This window comes from Hyaena hyaena, unplaced genomic scaffold (genome assembly GCF_003009895.1).
Source record: "Hyaena hyaena isolate Hyena2069 unplaced genomic scaffold, ASM300989v1 scaffold_103, whole genome shotgun sequence".
NCBI lineage: Eukaryota > Metazoa > Chordata > Mammalia > Carnivora > Hyaenidae > Hyaena > Hyaena hyaena.
In genome coordinates this window covers 2,137,203-2,153,386 of record NW_024080735.1, presented here as the reverse complement: position 1 = coordinate 2,153,386, position 16,184 = coordinate 2,137,203, and the positions used below count along the sequence as shown (strand labels likewise).

Genomic DNA, 16,184 nt, shown 5'->3' with positions numbered 1-16,184 from the left:
ATAGTTCATCTTCACAAACGGTGTCTCTGGGTTTGGAGTGTAATCCTTGTAAGAGTTAACGAAATCGTAACTTTGCAAAGTTATGTGTACGGAGTCCTGGTTCAGATTTGTGACGTTGGCCCTCTGCGAACTTGACCATATGTGACTTGACTAGTTTTCATCTGCATTGATTGCTAACGCTCAGAGCGTGGCCGCTTTACCAGGCTAACCAGTGCCCGGTGAGACCCCAGTTATTGCTCTGGGCTTCTCTTTGGTGGCCAGGACTGCTTTGCTTGATATTGAAACTTCTGTTGTAAGCACCCCTGCTTTCTAAGACTGACTTCTGCACGTAGAGTTTTTAGTAGAGCCTAACCTTCTGGAAATGTAGTCATAATTGGCAGTCTGCTTCTGTGTGGCATTTCCATTTAAAAAAAAAAAAACAAAGGAAGTTTATGGAAGTAGTTAGCTGGAAACACACCATTCCAACGACACCTCCATGAAAACGTCGTCTGGAAAATGTGTTTTCACCATCAGCCAAGGCACAGAGTCTGCAAACTGATGCATACTAATGGTGGGTTTGCCAGATGCACAGGGGGCACCGTACGGTTCCAGGAGAACGAGACCGAGCTGCTCAGGCCTGGGCGTCGTGGCCCTCCTGCCATGTCCCAGTCACCATGCCGCACGTGGCCTCGCTCTGGCCCTGCCTGGAGGACGTACTCCTCTGCCCTTGACCGAAGGCATGGCCACGCTACGGGTGCTGAGCCAAGTGGAGATGCCTCCTGCTTCGTGTTCTAATCCGTCCTGCAACGTGACAATTAACTTGTTAACACGGTGTGCTTTAAGAGAAGGACTTCAGTCTGGTTTAGTGTTGGGTTGGTGAATTTGCAATTTTTTGTGAACTGCTTAATCATCCCCAGTGTCGTTTACCTGTCCTGGAAATTCCGTTTGTACAGACCAAAATCCGCACCTTCGTCACAGCCCAGTGCCAACGGCGTCCAGACAGAGGGGCTAGACTACGACAGACTGAAGCAGGTAGGCCCGCTCGCCGGCCGCTGCCTCCGGTGAACTTGTTTCTTTTTAGAAACATCTCGCGTGCATGTGCTTGACAGGTCATGAATGTACATAAAAAGAATGTAGAGTTAAGGGGCGCCTGGGTGGCTCAGTCAGTTGAGAGTCTGACTCTTGATCTCGGTTCAGGCCATGATCTCACAGTTTGTGAATTCAAGTCCTGCATCGGGCTCCACGCTGACAGCACTAAGCCTGCTTGGAATTCTCTCTCTTTCCCTCTCTCTGCCCCTCTCCAGGTGGCACACTCTCTCTCTCTTTCCCTTTTTCAAATGAATAAATGTTTAAAAAAATAATATAGAGCTTAGATATTATTATCAAATGAAATAGCAGCATTAGTACTGTATTATTTTTTCAAACCTTAATTTTTTTTTAAACCTTAATTTTTTTTTTGTTCAGTGCATTAATGTAAAGTTCCAGTAGTGGCTTACTGGTGCAGTATAAACTTTAAACATAAGTGCATGGTGTGTAATTGTAAAGGGAAATGGGCTGGCACTTGTTACTGAATCCTGGCAAAAATGGACCCAACAAACCTAGCGTTGTCCAGAATGTGAGGGAAATGGCACTTTCATAGAATTCCGTTTTATAGGAAGCAGTTTGGGAAAACAAATCAAAATAAATCTCTTACCTTTGAACCCAGAAATTTCACTTCCAGGATTTTATGCTAAGAAAATATTGTAGTAAAAGTATACAGAAAGACAATGTGGGGGAGCACCAGCGGCCATTAAGGAGTCACAGTTGAGAGGCTTTAGTACTGAATTGTGAATCGTCGCCCATGCTGGTGACACGGCGACCAACCAGCGCCAGCAGTTCTCTCACCTTCATGAAAAAGATAAAGGTCTTGTCCATATTTTGGATACACTGCACACAGATGTACATTGAACACAGACTGCATCGTACACAGATGTACTTTGTACACGGACTTGCATCATACATGGACACGCATGTCATGCATGGACGTGCGTTGTACACGGATGTTCTTTTTACATGGAAGTACTTTGTATGCGGATGTAACTTTTTACACAGATAAACTTTGTATACAGACGTGCGTTGTACACAGATGTGCATCATACATGGACATGCTTTGTACACAGATGTGCTCAGAAGCAGGAAAGGAGGAGTGACACATGAGGAGATTGTGGACTTCCAAAGATTTTACTCATAGAGATGGTGGAGTACATTTTTAAAAAATTGGTGGTGTTACAAAAATTGGAAGGGCAAGGCTGGCCAGAGCAGCTGAGCCCAGAGGAGCCACAGCGAGAGCACCCCCGTGGTCCTCCTGCCCCACATGCCCTTGACAGCAGTGACCACACCGGGTCCTGTGGTGGCCTCATACTGACCCCTGGTGGATGTGCAGGCGGGGCGCCGGCCAGGCTCACGGTGCAACGCTGTCTGGGGATCCTCGCGGGAGCCTGCCTGACGGCGTGTGCACTCTAGCCATGCACTTCGGAGGGCCTGGGAAGTCACACTGCTCTGTCAGCAGTTCAAGTTGAGGTCAGGACCCAGATCTTTCTTCAAAGCATGTTCTCCCCATGGCGTCACTCGTCTTTTTAAATGCTAGTGAATGTTGTGGCCCAAAAGGGACAGATAATGTTGCAGTGATAGGAGTTCAAAATTAAATATGAATTAAGGAGAAATACTAACAGTCATTTCATATAAACCTAATTTTTATAAACTGCAAAGCTATTTGAAAAGTTAAATTGAGTTATGTAGTTTGAAAAGGAAGCTTAAGGTCATCGATAATCAAGCCCCTATTTTCTATGTATTAAACATGGCTTTCTTTTCTTGAAAAACCCTTTAAAATATAGTGCTTGCGCACGCCTGGAAACATGGTGCGTTTCGGCCATCTGAAGTAGTGGAGAAGGAGCCAGGAGAGGTTGAATTTTAGCCCTGATTTTCATACTGATTTGAATAAGGACATCTGTTAGGCTGTTCTGTTTCGTGCTGTGCTTGCTCCTTATTGTAAAGTGGGGGAGTTACTGATAGTTTCAACCTTATTTTAAACCTGAAAAGCTTTTTAAGAAAATGGACCTTAAACAGAGCAGTTTAATGTTACTGAGGTGCGCGGTGTTAAAGAAGGCTGCAAGTTGGAAACTAGCCCATCCTGAGGATAGCTTTTACTTTTCAAATTGCATCACCTTGTCAACCTTTTAGGTGTCGCCAGATGCCGTTCTTGGTAATTTTTTAAGGCGGTGGGGGTGTCCATTATTTCAGAGTAGACTTAGAAATGGAAATTTGGCAAAATCTTTGAGGGTGGAATGTTTTTCCTGGAGGAGGGAGCACCCAGAGGGGCACCGTTAGATGGTAATGACGGGTCACGTGAGCACCCGGGCACCTCAAACAGCCCAGCTGCGTGAAGTAAGTGCAGAGAGGTGGCAGAATCCGTCTCTGCATGTCTGATATAACCTCATGGAATAAAATGATATCTCAATATGTAACCAGTATTTAAAAATTGCTAAAGAGCTATCACACAGTATTTTCGTCACGTGGAATCTTTGAACTCTGGAGTCTGTTTTACACGACGATGCACCCCAGTCCAGCCTGGCCGCGTCTCTGGTGTTCATGGCTGCGTGTGGCCGGTGCCTGCTATTTGGGACCGTGCGGGTCCAGCAGGGCCCCGTCCACCCTGGCATCCACCCGTTGGGGCAGCCCCTGAGGGCCCTCCACAGGGGTCCCGGGTTCCGTGGCACATAGTTTGGCAGCTGTGGTGGGATTCCTGCGGAGTCCTGTGCGTCACACCGGCTCACGGCTCGGCCAGGGTCTGCTCGTCTGGTGGACTTTTCCTGTTCCTTAAAGTTTCGTTCCGCACCACCTATCAGACTGCTCCCAGAAGAAAAGGTTAAGAGCAGAGCTATTATCTTTTCTAGAAAATTACCTGAATCCTACCTTTCTCTGGATGGCGAATTATTTTTAGTTTTAGAAAGTGTTCTGGCATTTCAGGCTTCGCCAGGCTAGAATCAGCAGAGATTGGGAAGACTGTTAAAACATGATTTGCCAAGCGAGGCTACTGTGAGACCTGAGTGGTCTGCAAACAAAACCATACACCAAACTTCATATATTCTTAGAATTTTATACAAGCAAGAGTATTTGCAGCAGTAACTCTCTTCTGTATTTCTGTTTTTCTCTAATATTTTAGGACATTTTAGATGAAATGAGAAAAGAATTAACAAAGCTAAAAGAAGAGCTCATCGATGGTGAGTATATAAACAGATTTGCTGCCCCTGTTTGAGGATACCCATCTTTAAGAAATGCACGTAAAGCAATAACCAGTTTATTACTTGGGAGCATAAAACAATTAGTTTTGCATAGTATACTGTCCTTCGCGTGGCTTGGGGTGCGGGAGGAGCCCTCTCCTTACAGTGGAAGCTGTTTGTAAAAACTGGGGTAAAGAAGTCCCTACATCTCAGGTGCGAGGTCCAGGGGAGCTGGCCCGTCCCACACCTGTCCTCTCGTCCCACCTGCCGCCCCTCGTTCTGAGCCCACAGTGTCCATTTTCTTTCATGTTGTACACAAAAGGGAGAAAGCGAGTGAATGAGTGTGTGTGTGTGTGTGTGTGTACACACATAAGAATTCGTACCATCTTTGTATTAAGAGAACAAAGGTTGTGCAAGGTCAGTCTGTCTTCTTTTTGCTGGGACTTTGAACACAGTCGCTAAAGTTCTTAGGAAAGAATCTCTCCCGTGTTTGCCTCCACATCAAATTTACTTGCAGTGCATTTCCTTCTCCTTCCCAGCGATCAGGCAAGAACTGAGCAAGTCCAATTCTGCGTAGAGAAACAAACCAAGGAGAAACAGGACTGTAGTTGGAGGAAGAAAAAAGACCCCTGTGAACAACAGCTGTTAAGAACAACCCCCTATGTTTTGTGAGCCGCGAGAAGAAAGTGGATCCGAACAGTCGGAAGGAGGAGACCCAGCACACTTGTGAGCCTCCAGACGCTGTTACTCTGGCGATAAGCTGTTTCCCTCCCAGTTTGCTGCTGCTTTCTGACCTTTTCAACAGGATGGAAGAATCGGATAAGAGTTCCTATTTAACGGTTATGCAGAAAATCCTAAACCCATCAGGCAGAATCGCCGTGCATTGAAATAGTTTCATGTCAAGACAAAATCGCACGTTTTCCACAATCCATTGCTAAAATAAAGAAGAGAAAGGCTTAAGAAGTTTGTTTTCAGAGAGTGCTGATGAAGAATTGAGCAAGTTACGCTATTGTATCGTAAATGTTTCTCTCAGGTTTGTCTTCCTATCACATTTGATATTCCGTAATCGAAGTCAGCCGTGTGGAGGTTAAGATCCTAAACCGTGGAACAGATGGAATTGTATGTGCTTTCAAAGGGTGATATTTATAAGAAAGTGTCCAAAAAAATGATTTGTCTGGCTTGAGGAATTTTAGAATGATAGGAAGTCTCTCGAGTTAGCCTTCATGCAATTTTGTAGATTAAAACATAAAATTCATCCAGAATTTAAAGATTTAGATGCCTTCCTAAATTGTTAAAATGCTTTACCAAATCTATGACTCCTACATAACACACACCAGTGGTCAAATGTAAAACAATATATTGTAGATTTACTGTAGGTTTTCAACCTTTTTTAGATTTATGCATGTGGACATTTTTATAATGTAATTACAACCACCACAAAATTAGCTTTTTTAATTGCAAACAGTAATGCATGTCACACTAATACATAGTGGCCTTTTCACTGGCCTGGTCCCAGGGAAAACATTTTGTAGAGTGTAGGGGGGTGGGAGGAAGGGAAGGAATAATTTTTCATTTAAAGTTAATTTCTGCATTGTCTTTTTTTCTCAATTACCTGCATGAATAATAATGAGGAATATTTTGTGACTTTAATTGGTAAATATGTTAGCAGAACCAAGTACTTAATCTTTTACATCATGTCTTCAGCTGTTCGTATGTTAACTTCAGTAATTTCAATGGTCTGAAACATGATTCTGAGCTTCGCACGAATCACATCGTCCTGTGGGACTCGAAAACTTGATCCCTGAGTCTGAGGTGCCCTGCAGCCGGACAGCTGCTCAGGTGCGTGTTCTGACCAGGAAGCTGCGTCTGAATTCTGTTGTGTGGAAATACAAGGAGCGAGGTCAGCAGCGACTGAGGTCACAGGCATCAACCATGCAGCAGAGGGGACCAGCGAGGGGCTCTGAGTGGTTCTCCTGTCATGACAGAGTGAGACTCAGGCGTGTGCATGTGCGTTTGCAGTCCACGCCCTTCTCCTGGAAACGCGTGAAGATTAAAATAGGGGGGAGATTCTCTATGTTGCAATGATTTTTTGTTGTTGTTGTTGAAAGTTGAGGAAATCAGAAATTCTCCAGGCTCTCCATCTTGATTTATCTTCAGTTATGTGCCATATTTGCTTTGGAATCTTTGATTATCTGGAGTTTTACTAAAGTTTTGCAGAAATAATCCATTTTCATCTGCTTTCTAGATTTCGTAATCTCAGTTGGTAGGGTGGAGCTTGTCCCTAGCATAGTTTCCTAGAGGCTGCAGATTTGCCGCCACGACCCTTCCAAGCGGTTTGAATGAGGGGGGGGTTTTTTCCTGGTTACGGTAGTTCCCGTTTTTGTAGAAACTGCAGTTTTAGTTTAATCTGTGATGGAGGAGCTCTCATCATTCAGGTCGACAGTCATGTTTTCTATGCCTCTTCATTGTCGGGCAGTAGTAAAGGCATTCAAGATGCAGCAGGCTTCTAAAGTACAGTTTTCTAGAAGAAATAGGAGACATTTTCATCTTTATTCTTGTACTTTTGGTAATGCAGACACTTTGATGGTATAAACGCTTCTGTCCCCTATAAATCTGGTGATAAATCACTTGATTTTGTTGGTTAAGTTAGTCTCTAGTAGGATAGGATTCTGGGTACACGTGGTCCAAAGTAAGAAAAAAGACTACAGTAAAGCGCTAGATCTTAAAAAGGAACCGGTTTATGCACTAACTGTCTCGTGCCTTGGTCTAACATTAACAGGATATCTGTGTAAAATGACAGAAAGAACCAGTGTTGAATCACGCCATTTTCCATCATTTTGCATTATCCCGGATTGCTAAATGTGTTCTTTAGCAATTTGATGAAATCACTGTACACATTCACTGTCCTACGTGACAGTTTTGTCATTGTTAGAGATTTCAGTAATTAAGATGGGAAGCAGAAGCTTAAGTTATGTTCCTTATCAGAGTGAGGTTCCTCGGAACCCCGTCAGACGATGGTTTTCGTGCTCCAGTCCACGGGCTGTCTGAAGCTGAGTGCAGTTCAGGGGGTCCTTTCTGGTTACAGGAAGGCACTTCTTTCCTCAACACTGTGATCTGACCCATGACAAATCCGTCCTGTGTGCTGTGTAAATGGCCAACAGTCCATCGCAAACCAACTGAATGTACACCCCTTCCGCCGGTGCTGATGCCTCTCCGGAATGGCTGTCCGGATCGCGGGTCGTCCACGCTTGGCAAGCACCCAGTGTCCGTCAGAACCGAGGACGAAACACTAATGAATGTTGGATTCTCATGCTTTCGGTGTGCTTCCTCTTTAGACTTTCGGTTCTCTGCCATTTTTACCGTATTGTTTCATTTAAATTTCCTACACGCTAACTTCGTTTGTGTGATTGAAATAAACTTGCAGTATATACATGTTGCTTGTGTGTGACGCTCAGATACTACTGTGAAATAGGCTGTCGGCTCTGAAATAACATCTGAACGTGGAAAGCCCGTGCACAAGCCTGTGACTTCAGTGCGTACAGTTACATGGCACGTCAGTGTCCTTCAGGTGTCCCGAAGTCCAGCACATTGAGTAATGTAGACAAAGATGTGGCCATGCGTACTTTTTGTTCAGAATGACCATCACGTGTCCTCTCCCCTCTCCTCTCCGCCCCGCTTGACACAGTGTCTCCCAGTCAGGAACGACGAAGGTTTGATTTTATTCCATTTTGTTCTGCGGCTTAGATGCTCACACGCCATCCAGGTTCCCCATGTGGTTTGCCCTGAATTCTAAACACAGTGAGGCCTGGTCTGTAGTACCCGTTTACTCAGTACCTGGTTTCTTGAAACCTCGGAGGCAGCGATAACTTTTACCCGACTTCATGAGGTTCTGATGCTCGAGGGCCGGTTTACAGCTCGAATGTGTTCATCAGAAGTATAGCCACCCTCTGCTTTCTTGTTTTGCCAGACCCGGGTTTCCCCTCCATCAGCATCCACAGTCCCAGAGTGTCAGCTGCTGTCCTTCCCCTGTCCGGTCTCAGGCTCTTCCCTTCATGTGTAGATCACAAACCCTCTCAAAAGTGTATTAAGTAACACGACAAGCACTGAAGTCTGCGCAGCCACGCTCGGGTGTGTCCGAGGCCCTGTGTTTCCCTCCAGTGCCACTGTGGAGTGCTCTGCGGAGCAGGGTCGCCGTCATGCCTGTTGGTGGCCATCGTGACCTTGTAACCCCGCCACCTCTGCCGCTGGCACGTGGAAATGGCCCCACATGAAGCGAGCTGCGTGAAAGAACTCTCCAGAGGCTCTATACCGGTGTCCTATAGGCCTGTTGCCTGAAGGCAAATCTGATCCTGTGGTGCCATTCTTGTTACCACAGGAGCGTGTGCCTGGGCGTCTCCCCAGAGCTTGCGAGGTGAGGACTGGTCCCAGGCCAGCACTGCAAGTGCTAACGCTCAGTGCTTCTGACTTGTCACTCAGCAGCCACTCGGTATTTATCCTTAGATCCTTTTGCAGTTAGCTCCGGAATGAACAAAGCCGTTGCAGGTCCGTACAGATGTGGAGAACATTTACTTTAAACATTTTTTTAATGTTTGTTTTTGAGTGAGACAGAGAGAGACAGAACACGAGTGGGGGAGGGGCAGTGAGCGAGGGAGACACAGAATCTGAAGCAGGCTCCAGGCTCTGAGCTGTCCGCACAGAGCCCGACACGGGGCTCAAACTCACGAACTGCGAGATCATGACCTGAGCCGAAGTCGGACGCTCAACCGACTGAGCCCCCCCAGGCGCCCCAGAACATTTACTTTTAAGAGTAGCCTTCTCCTGGGTCTGAGCATAGTGGACAAAGGTGCTGGAGCCGATGACCCTTCAGGAAAGGGCATTTACATGAGCCGAGCACTGCTGGGGGCCCGACCTCTCGCTGGGCCGTGGGCTGCGTGGGTCTCCTTACATCGACTCTAGATAAACGGTTGAGGATCAAGAGAGTTTTATATCTTGATCCCAGAAGAGTGAAACCTTCAAACTAAAAAATAGCCCAAAATTGCTTAGGAAAACGTGCTAGAACAGTGAGTTTAGGGTGTCTGGGGTGTCCTGGCGAGGCCCCGTGTGAACACTGCTCAGGTACGGACTGGGTACACGTACCTGTCTTTCTAAGTAGTTTGTCTTTATGAAGTAAGAGTTCTTACGGGAGGGGAAAGTGGAATACCTTGGTCATAGTGACTTAGGATGGCGAAAGAATGTCACATTTATGGGATATTTCTGTTAAAACTGAAGAAACCACACGCGAAGAGGGAGAGGGCAGAACAGACAATAAAAGGGCTTTTCCTTCCAATTACTACAGACGTCTGTGGCCCAGAAACTCCCTAACCTGGCCCCACGCGCCAGCGCACCAGCCCCTAGACGTGACCTTGCTTCCGTGGCATTCTGAGTACGACTTTCTGTTGCAATAAAAACCATTAGGAATGCTCCCGTATTTCATGAGAAAACAAAGTCTGCATTCATGCCTCGAGTTCGTGGTGTGTAACTCTTAACTCTTCCCCCCTTCCGAGAGCGGTTCCTTTAGCCGTAGGCAACAGTCGTTTCCGCACGTAAAGGGGACATCACCGACAGGCCGCGAATCACAGGAGTCTGTTCGTTAGCGGCAGGTCCTGCGAGAAGGCTTGGGGGGTGTAGAAGGGTGCACAGCAGCCCTGTGACCCACACGAGGAGCGATGCCGAGAGGGAGAAACCCACGCCACGGTGTTTGGTTCTGTGTCGGGTGCACGAGTCCTCGTGCAGACCTAGAGACCAGGCAGGTAGGTTCTGGGCTCCCACTCGGCCCCCACGCGAGGCCGCGGGCGGCTTTGCAAAATCGGTTTTCAAAACTCCTAACGTTCTGTGCCCTTAGTCCCACCCATGGTGCCTCTAAGCCCCTTTTCTAAACAGCAAAGACATTTTTAAACGTCTTTGCATTTACTTCATTAAATCGTAGAAGGGGAAACTCCACTTTGGATTTTCCTTGACCCCTTCCGGGGAGGGGTGGGGGTACAACGTGTTCAGTTCTGCCCGCCGCGTGTCAGGGGCCTGGCATCTGGGACTTGCCCTGGCCCCACGCCCCCTCGGGTCTGGTGGTGCCCGTGTTCAAGGTGGGCAATGCCACCGCCACGGCCAAGCCCTCTGCCCGCCACGCTGGTGGCTGGCCAGGTGACATGGGCACGGAGCTGATGTAGCGCTGGGAACAGCCGGCAAAGCCCCCGTGGTGGGCGCAGACGTCTCCAGAATCTCCGTGGAGCATCGCTCTCCCCAAGAAAACTACTGGAGGGTTGGGATACACAGAAGAGTCGTGCTAACACCTGACATCGTTGTTCCTCTACTACCTTGTTGCCCAGGGTGCGGGTGGCGGTGTTTGGGCCTGAGCTGGGAGCTCACAGCTGGCTCGTCCCTGCCCTGTCCTTTGCTGAGGGTGAACTTGAGGTTCGTTGTCTCTGAGAGCGCGCGGTGTTCCAGGATCTGGATTAATACACCCTGCGCCCCTCCTTGGGCCTGATGCCCCGTGCTCCCGAGTCAATGCTGTCATCCGGCCATGCGGGGCCTGCTGGCTCGCGGTGCCTGCTGGCTTGGGCAGGGGGGGCCCTGGTTGGCTGCCTTATTCTTGAGCCAAGAGAAGGGAAGAAAGCCCTGATTACTCACACCTTAAGTGCAGCTTTTATATGTTCTAGAGTCTTAAATCCTAATCCTTGAGAACACACGTTCTCAGGAGGGAATGACAGGAATCGGTGAGGTGACAACTGAGGTCGGTGCTGGGGACCACAGGGGTCTGCCTGGCAGCATCTCTGTGTCTGGTCCCTGGCCCTCAGCCGGGAGGCACGGGGCAGTGGGATCACGTGTGTGCGACCTGGTCTCCCGTTCCCCCGTGTCAACCACAGGGCGTCCTGTGACTCTGGTCCCAGAGCTGCTTCAGTGAACAGACTCGGAGCTGCGTGCCCTGTGTTTGGGGGGGTGGGCGGTGCCCCTCTGAGGTTGGGTGTCCCCTGTCCCCCCGCCCTCCGCCCTCGTTATAGACACACACGGGTTGTCACTCCTTCCTCGACAGACCGTTTGGGTGAGTGTCGTCCTGAGTGCTTGCTTGGTGTCGACAAGATGAAGGTGATGGGCACAAAGTCAGAGGCCGAGTTGGGGGTGTGGACACTGAAAGTTGGGCCATGCCTCGTGCACATCCTGTCCCTTCAGGTCTCGGTGGGTGCCTGTGTTCTGGGACTGTTTTTCTATTAGGAAGGTAGGCTTTTCCATATGTGAGCGTGCCTCTTTTGGGAAAACGAAGTGTTTCTAACAAAAGTGAATGAGCTTGGAAGAAAGTTCTATCTTGAGACATCTGTAGTTGATGCAAAATATTCCAAACTCAATTACAGTATTTACATATTTTCATAGAAGTTCTTTTTTTGGTTTGCTTGATAAGACTGAATGAGGAAGCCTCCCCGTGGTTGGTTAATTATAGAAACGCACAGAAACTCTCTAGTCTGTAGCTGGGGGACCGAGTGGGTGTTTGAGGACCAGCCGTGACTGTGCCGCTCGGGGCTCCGGCGTGAAGCTCTCTGCTGCCTCGTGTCTGGGCGGAACTTTCAGAACCTTCCTTTATGAGCAAAATACCTACCTTCAGAACAAAATACCCCTCGGTTGTGCTTTCTGCTGACCCTTTGTGGGGTGAGAGTGGGTATCTGAGTGACAGGACACCTGGCCTGGAGACTTTGTCTCGGGCGTGGGGGGGGGGGGTGAGCAGCGACAACATCTGCTGTTTCCATTACGAGATTTGGGTTGTTAAATACATTGTCCTCTGCAGACCTGCCCCGTTGATGGGCCAGAAGCATATGGTAAAATAGCACAAGAGGTCAAGTTTAAAGGTGAATTCCTAACAGTCCAAACAGCTTAGTCTCCCGTGTTATCTTGCTCTGTGACAAATGGTACAACTTGAAATGCGCATCTGTGTCCTTAGAAGGTTACGCAGAGCGTTTTTCTTTGCTGAACATGTAAACACGAAGCCCTTGGAAGCAGAACTTTATAACCTGGGAGGGAGCCTCTGACGGTGGCGTGGACTGAAGTCACGCTTCACAAGTTAAGGTTGATTTATGGGACGCCCGAGGGCTCAGTCGGTTGAGCATTCAACTCGTGGTTTGGGCTCAGGTTATAATCTGAGGTTTGTGAGTTTGAGCCTTGTGCCAGGCTCCGTCCGTGCTGTTGGTGAGGAGCCTGCTTGGGCTTCTCTCTCTGTCTCTTTGCCCCTCCTCTGCTTGCTCTCTCTCAAAAATAAATGAATAAACTTAAGAAAAAAATTTTAAATAAATAAAAGTTAAGGTACATTTAAACACCCAAAAGGCGGTATTTTATGTGCATACGGAGCCTCGTGAATCTTATCTCTCAGACTGTCTGAGTTACAGGCCGGGCTTGATTTCAGGAGTACGAGAAACACACACCTTGTAAACCATCGGTGAATCCAGATGGACTGGCACCCCCTTCAGGAAGGGGGTGGGTGGGAGGGTGAGGGGAGAGGCCCGGCCAGCCCACAGGGCAGGGAGGACTGGGCACCTCTGGGGTCCTGCACCCGAGTTTCAAACAGGAGCGAATGGAGAGGAGCTGCGGACGGGAGCAGCGGTGCCTTCCAGGCAGCCATGTGGACTGCACGCATCCCACGTAGTCGTGAGGTGTGACCTGTATGCATGTGCACACGACACGTCTAGAGCGGGTGCAGTGAAGGCTCAGCCTCCGGGCCCTGGGAAGGGGCCCCAGCTGACATCCCGGGACTTGATGGGACAGGTTCGAGAACGCAGCGGACCGTGTGTGCGGCCGGGCGCCGTGTCTCCGGGGCCCCACCCACTTCTCTTGCTGCAACTTTGCTGTTGTAACTGCTGCACTCGCTGCCACGTGGTGTCCTTCCTTGTTTTGAAATAAAAAGACGAGACGCTTAACTCAGAGGAGACTTGTATTTATTTTATCAGTTGCTCTTCTTTCCCCGAAGCCTGTGACATGAGAAAGCATTTGTTCTACTTGTGAGGATTCTGTTAAAATGCACCTGGTTGTGAAAGCTCGAGGCGCCTTCTCTGGGCGTCCTTCTGTGTGTCACCCTGCCACTCGGGAGAGGCTCGAGCCATCTGCCTTCATCCCCCGAATGCCGCACCCCCTCCGTCTGCCGCTGCCCCAGGGACCTTGGTGCCGCCTGGCTGGGACCCGCCTCGTCGGGTCAGTGAGCGGCTGGGTGCACGTCTCCACTTCCTCTGGGCCTGCTGTCGACTGCATCGAGCTTGTGACCCGTGAGCGGGACCCCTGTGGAATCCCTTGACTCCAGGAGCTCAGACCCGAAGGCACATTCAAGACGTGGTGTCATTAATGAGAGATCCATGTTGGATGTCCTTAGAGGCGGTGCCTCCTGGCTGAGGGCAGCTGGGTCTGGTCTGTAAGGAGCTTGCTGAAATGCTAGCACAAAGGACGCATGTGACCGTTGGGTGGCCTCGCTTTTTGCACAGCGTCCTTGTCCTCAGAGTCTGAAGTCGGGGAAGTGAAGGCGGGCGAAGGCCCCTCCGCAGACCAGGCGACTTCGGAGAAGTGAGCTTTCCCAGCAGCCTCGTTTCCAGCCTGTCCGAAATCCCGGGCCTCTCCTGCCTTGGCCGAATGCCCGCGAAGGTTCCCCCCGCCCCGACCCCCGAGGTTGGAGGAGAGGAGCCGGTGGGGGAGAAGCCACACCGCCGTCCCCAGCTCCTGTCCGGGGCTCGGTCCCAAGAGCAGGCCCGGCTCATCCCTCCCAGGGACGACGCAGGCCCCTCGCTCCCGAGGAGAGCGCCCTGGACGCCGGGAGCTGTGGCGCTAGGACTTGGCTCTGTGCTTTGGATTGTCAGGCCGGCCGTCTCCCTTGCGGTGGCGGGATGGCTTCCGGGAGCCTGAGTGGACAACCGTCTTCTCAGAAGAGGAAGGAAGCTCTCTTTAAAAAAAAAAAAAAAAAAAATCAGTTCCTACCAAATCTGAATAAAAACTCATTTACTCTAATTGGCCTGACCTGGCCATGTGCCCAACCCTGAGCCAATCTTTGTGGCCAGGAGGCTGGCCTGACTGACCAGGCGTTGGAGCCCCTTTACTAGGGGGCCGTGGGTGCCGGCAGGGGGCCATGGTGTCCTCTTGAACATCCTTACGTGTGCAAGACGCCGTTCCCAGGGACGGACTCCGCAGGGGCTATGTTGACAGATTTGCACGGGCACCAGCTTCCTCCATGTGCCCAAAGGACTGGTGTTTGCCAGCGAGAGGAGAGCTAGGCGGTGCTGTGTTGCTGTCTTGGTCAGAGCGCCGTAGGACAGCTGTGTGTGGATCATACGGAATATTCTATGTGGACATGTACGTCATACACACGTGTAAGGAGTATCGTGTGTATGCTATGTATAGAACACGTGATTTCGGAGGCCGACGGGTCCCCAGGTCTGCGGTCAGCGACCTGGAGACCCAGGAGGGGTGGTGATATGGTTCTAGCCCAAAGGCCAGCAGCTCAGGATCCAAGAGGAGCTCATGTTTCAGTTCGAGTCTGAAGACAGGAGAAAGCGAATGCCCCGGTGTGAAAACAGTGAAGATGTAGGATTTTCCTCTTAACTCTGGGGGCCTCAGCCGTTGGGTGCTCTTCAGGCCTTCAACTGATTGGGCGAGGCCCACTGGCACCAGGGAAAGCAATCTGCTTTATTCAGGCTACTGATTTAAATGTTAATCTCGTCCAGAAATGTGGTCACAGACACATCCAGACTAATATTCGGCCAAAGGTCTGGGCACCCCACGGCCCAGTCAACTTGACACGCAAAATTATCGTAGGTCACGTCCTCCTGATGGTCTCTCGCGTGCCAAAGACCTGGGCAGACACTCTGGGAACGGGGCTGTTTCCCTGTTCTGAGGGAGACAGACCTTGGCTTCATCCTCTGCCAAGAGGAAGGGGCCCTGACCAGAAAGAGGTTTGGCCCCATTGCATTGCCAAGAGGAGGAAGCGGAAGTCAGATACCTGCTCCTGTGTCCCCAGAGTCATTCCCCAGACCCTTTTGCTTTACCACCTGGGCCACCAGTCTTGGGGGCCCTGGGGCGTTCTCCACTGAGGGGACCCTGTCCTGGGAGCTCTCAGGCTTGTGGGGTAAGGGCATGAGGGGTGACGGTCCGTGAAGGCCACTGAGGCCGGATCAGCAGAAGGGACCTTTGGGGACAGAGCAGACTCAGCTCTGCCATGTTCTCGCCTGTGACTGGGCTGCGGGTCACATGCATTCTTTCAGCAAATCTGCGTCACGCCCGGTCACACAGTCCCAGCGATTCCCGACACCACCAAGTGTCGTCCATACTTGCTTATGGGCCCCAGCGCCTGAGGTTTGAGGCGCATGGTGGGGGGTGTCTCTGACACACTCAGCTTTCCAGGAGGGAGGTGGGCTGTGGGGAAGGCGCAGCCGATACTGGGGTCTCTGGGGCCAGCTTCCCTGGCCCCGGGGCTGCGGGCTGCGGGTCACAGGTGCAGCGAGGGCCCCCGTGACTTCATGGGGTGGTGGCGCTCGGGCGCCCTCTGGCGGCCGCCTGCCGTCCTCGCCTCCCCTTCCTCTGCAAGCCTGCTTGGGCGTCTGTGCTCGCCCCATTTTACAGTTAGGGAAACCGAGGCAAAGGTGTGCGTAGTGGACGCATGCAAGGTGGGATGTGCATTCGACAACTTCGCACAGCCCACCGGGTCCAGGGGGCTCATCCGACCCCAGGGTGTGTCAGCTGGAAGAGCCGCCCTGGGCCCAGCCCACCTGGCCCCTCCCTGGGCGCCCACTTGGGGGAAGTCCCCAGCGAACCATAGCACGTCCAGCCTGAGTGGCCAGGGAAGTGTGGGGACACCGGGGACAGCTGGGTGCCACAGGGACGCTTGTGGCTGGTGTGGAGGGGTTTGGGCGGCTGTGAGGAGACCCTTCCCTGTGCTGACAGCCAGGACCACCT

The 16,184-nt window shown here is 50.5% G+C and overlaps 1 protein-coding gene across 8 annotated transcripts in view; it reads left to right on the top strand.

Annotated features, from left to right (window-relative positions):
• The window catches only part of ENAH (ENAH actin regulator), a 134,206-nt gene extending 126,532 nt beyond the window's left edge, over positions 1 to 7,674 (top strand). For all 8 annotated transcript variants that reach the window (XM_039235811.1, XM_039235812.1, XM_039235813.1 and 5 more), the window contains 3 exons: positions 933 to 1,011; positions 4,181 to 4,238; positions 4,778 to 7,674. In XM_039235811.1, the coding sequence (XP_039091742.1) occupies positions 933 to 1,011; positions 4,181 to 4,238; positions 4,778 to 4,815 (175 nt within the window). In that variant the 3' untranslated portion in view covers positions 4,816 to 7,674. The remainder of the gene's footprint in view (positions 1 to 932; positions 1,012 to 4,180; positions 4,239 to 4,777) is intronic.
• Positions 7,675 to 16,184: the final 8,510 nt, after the last annotated feature.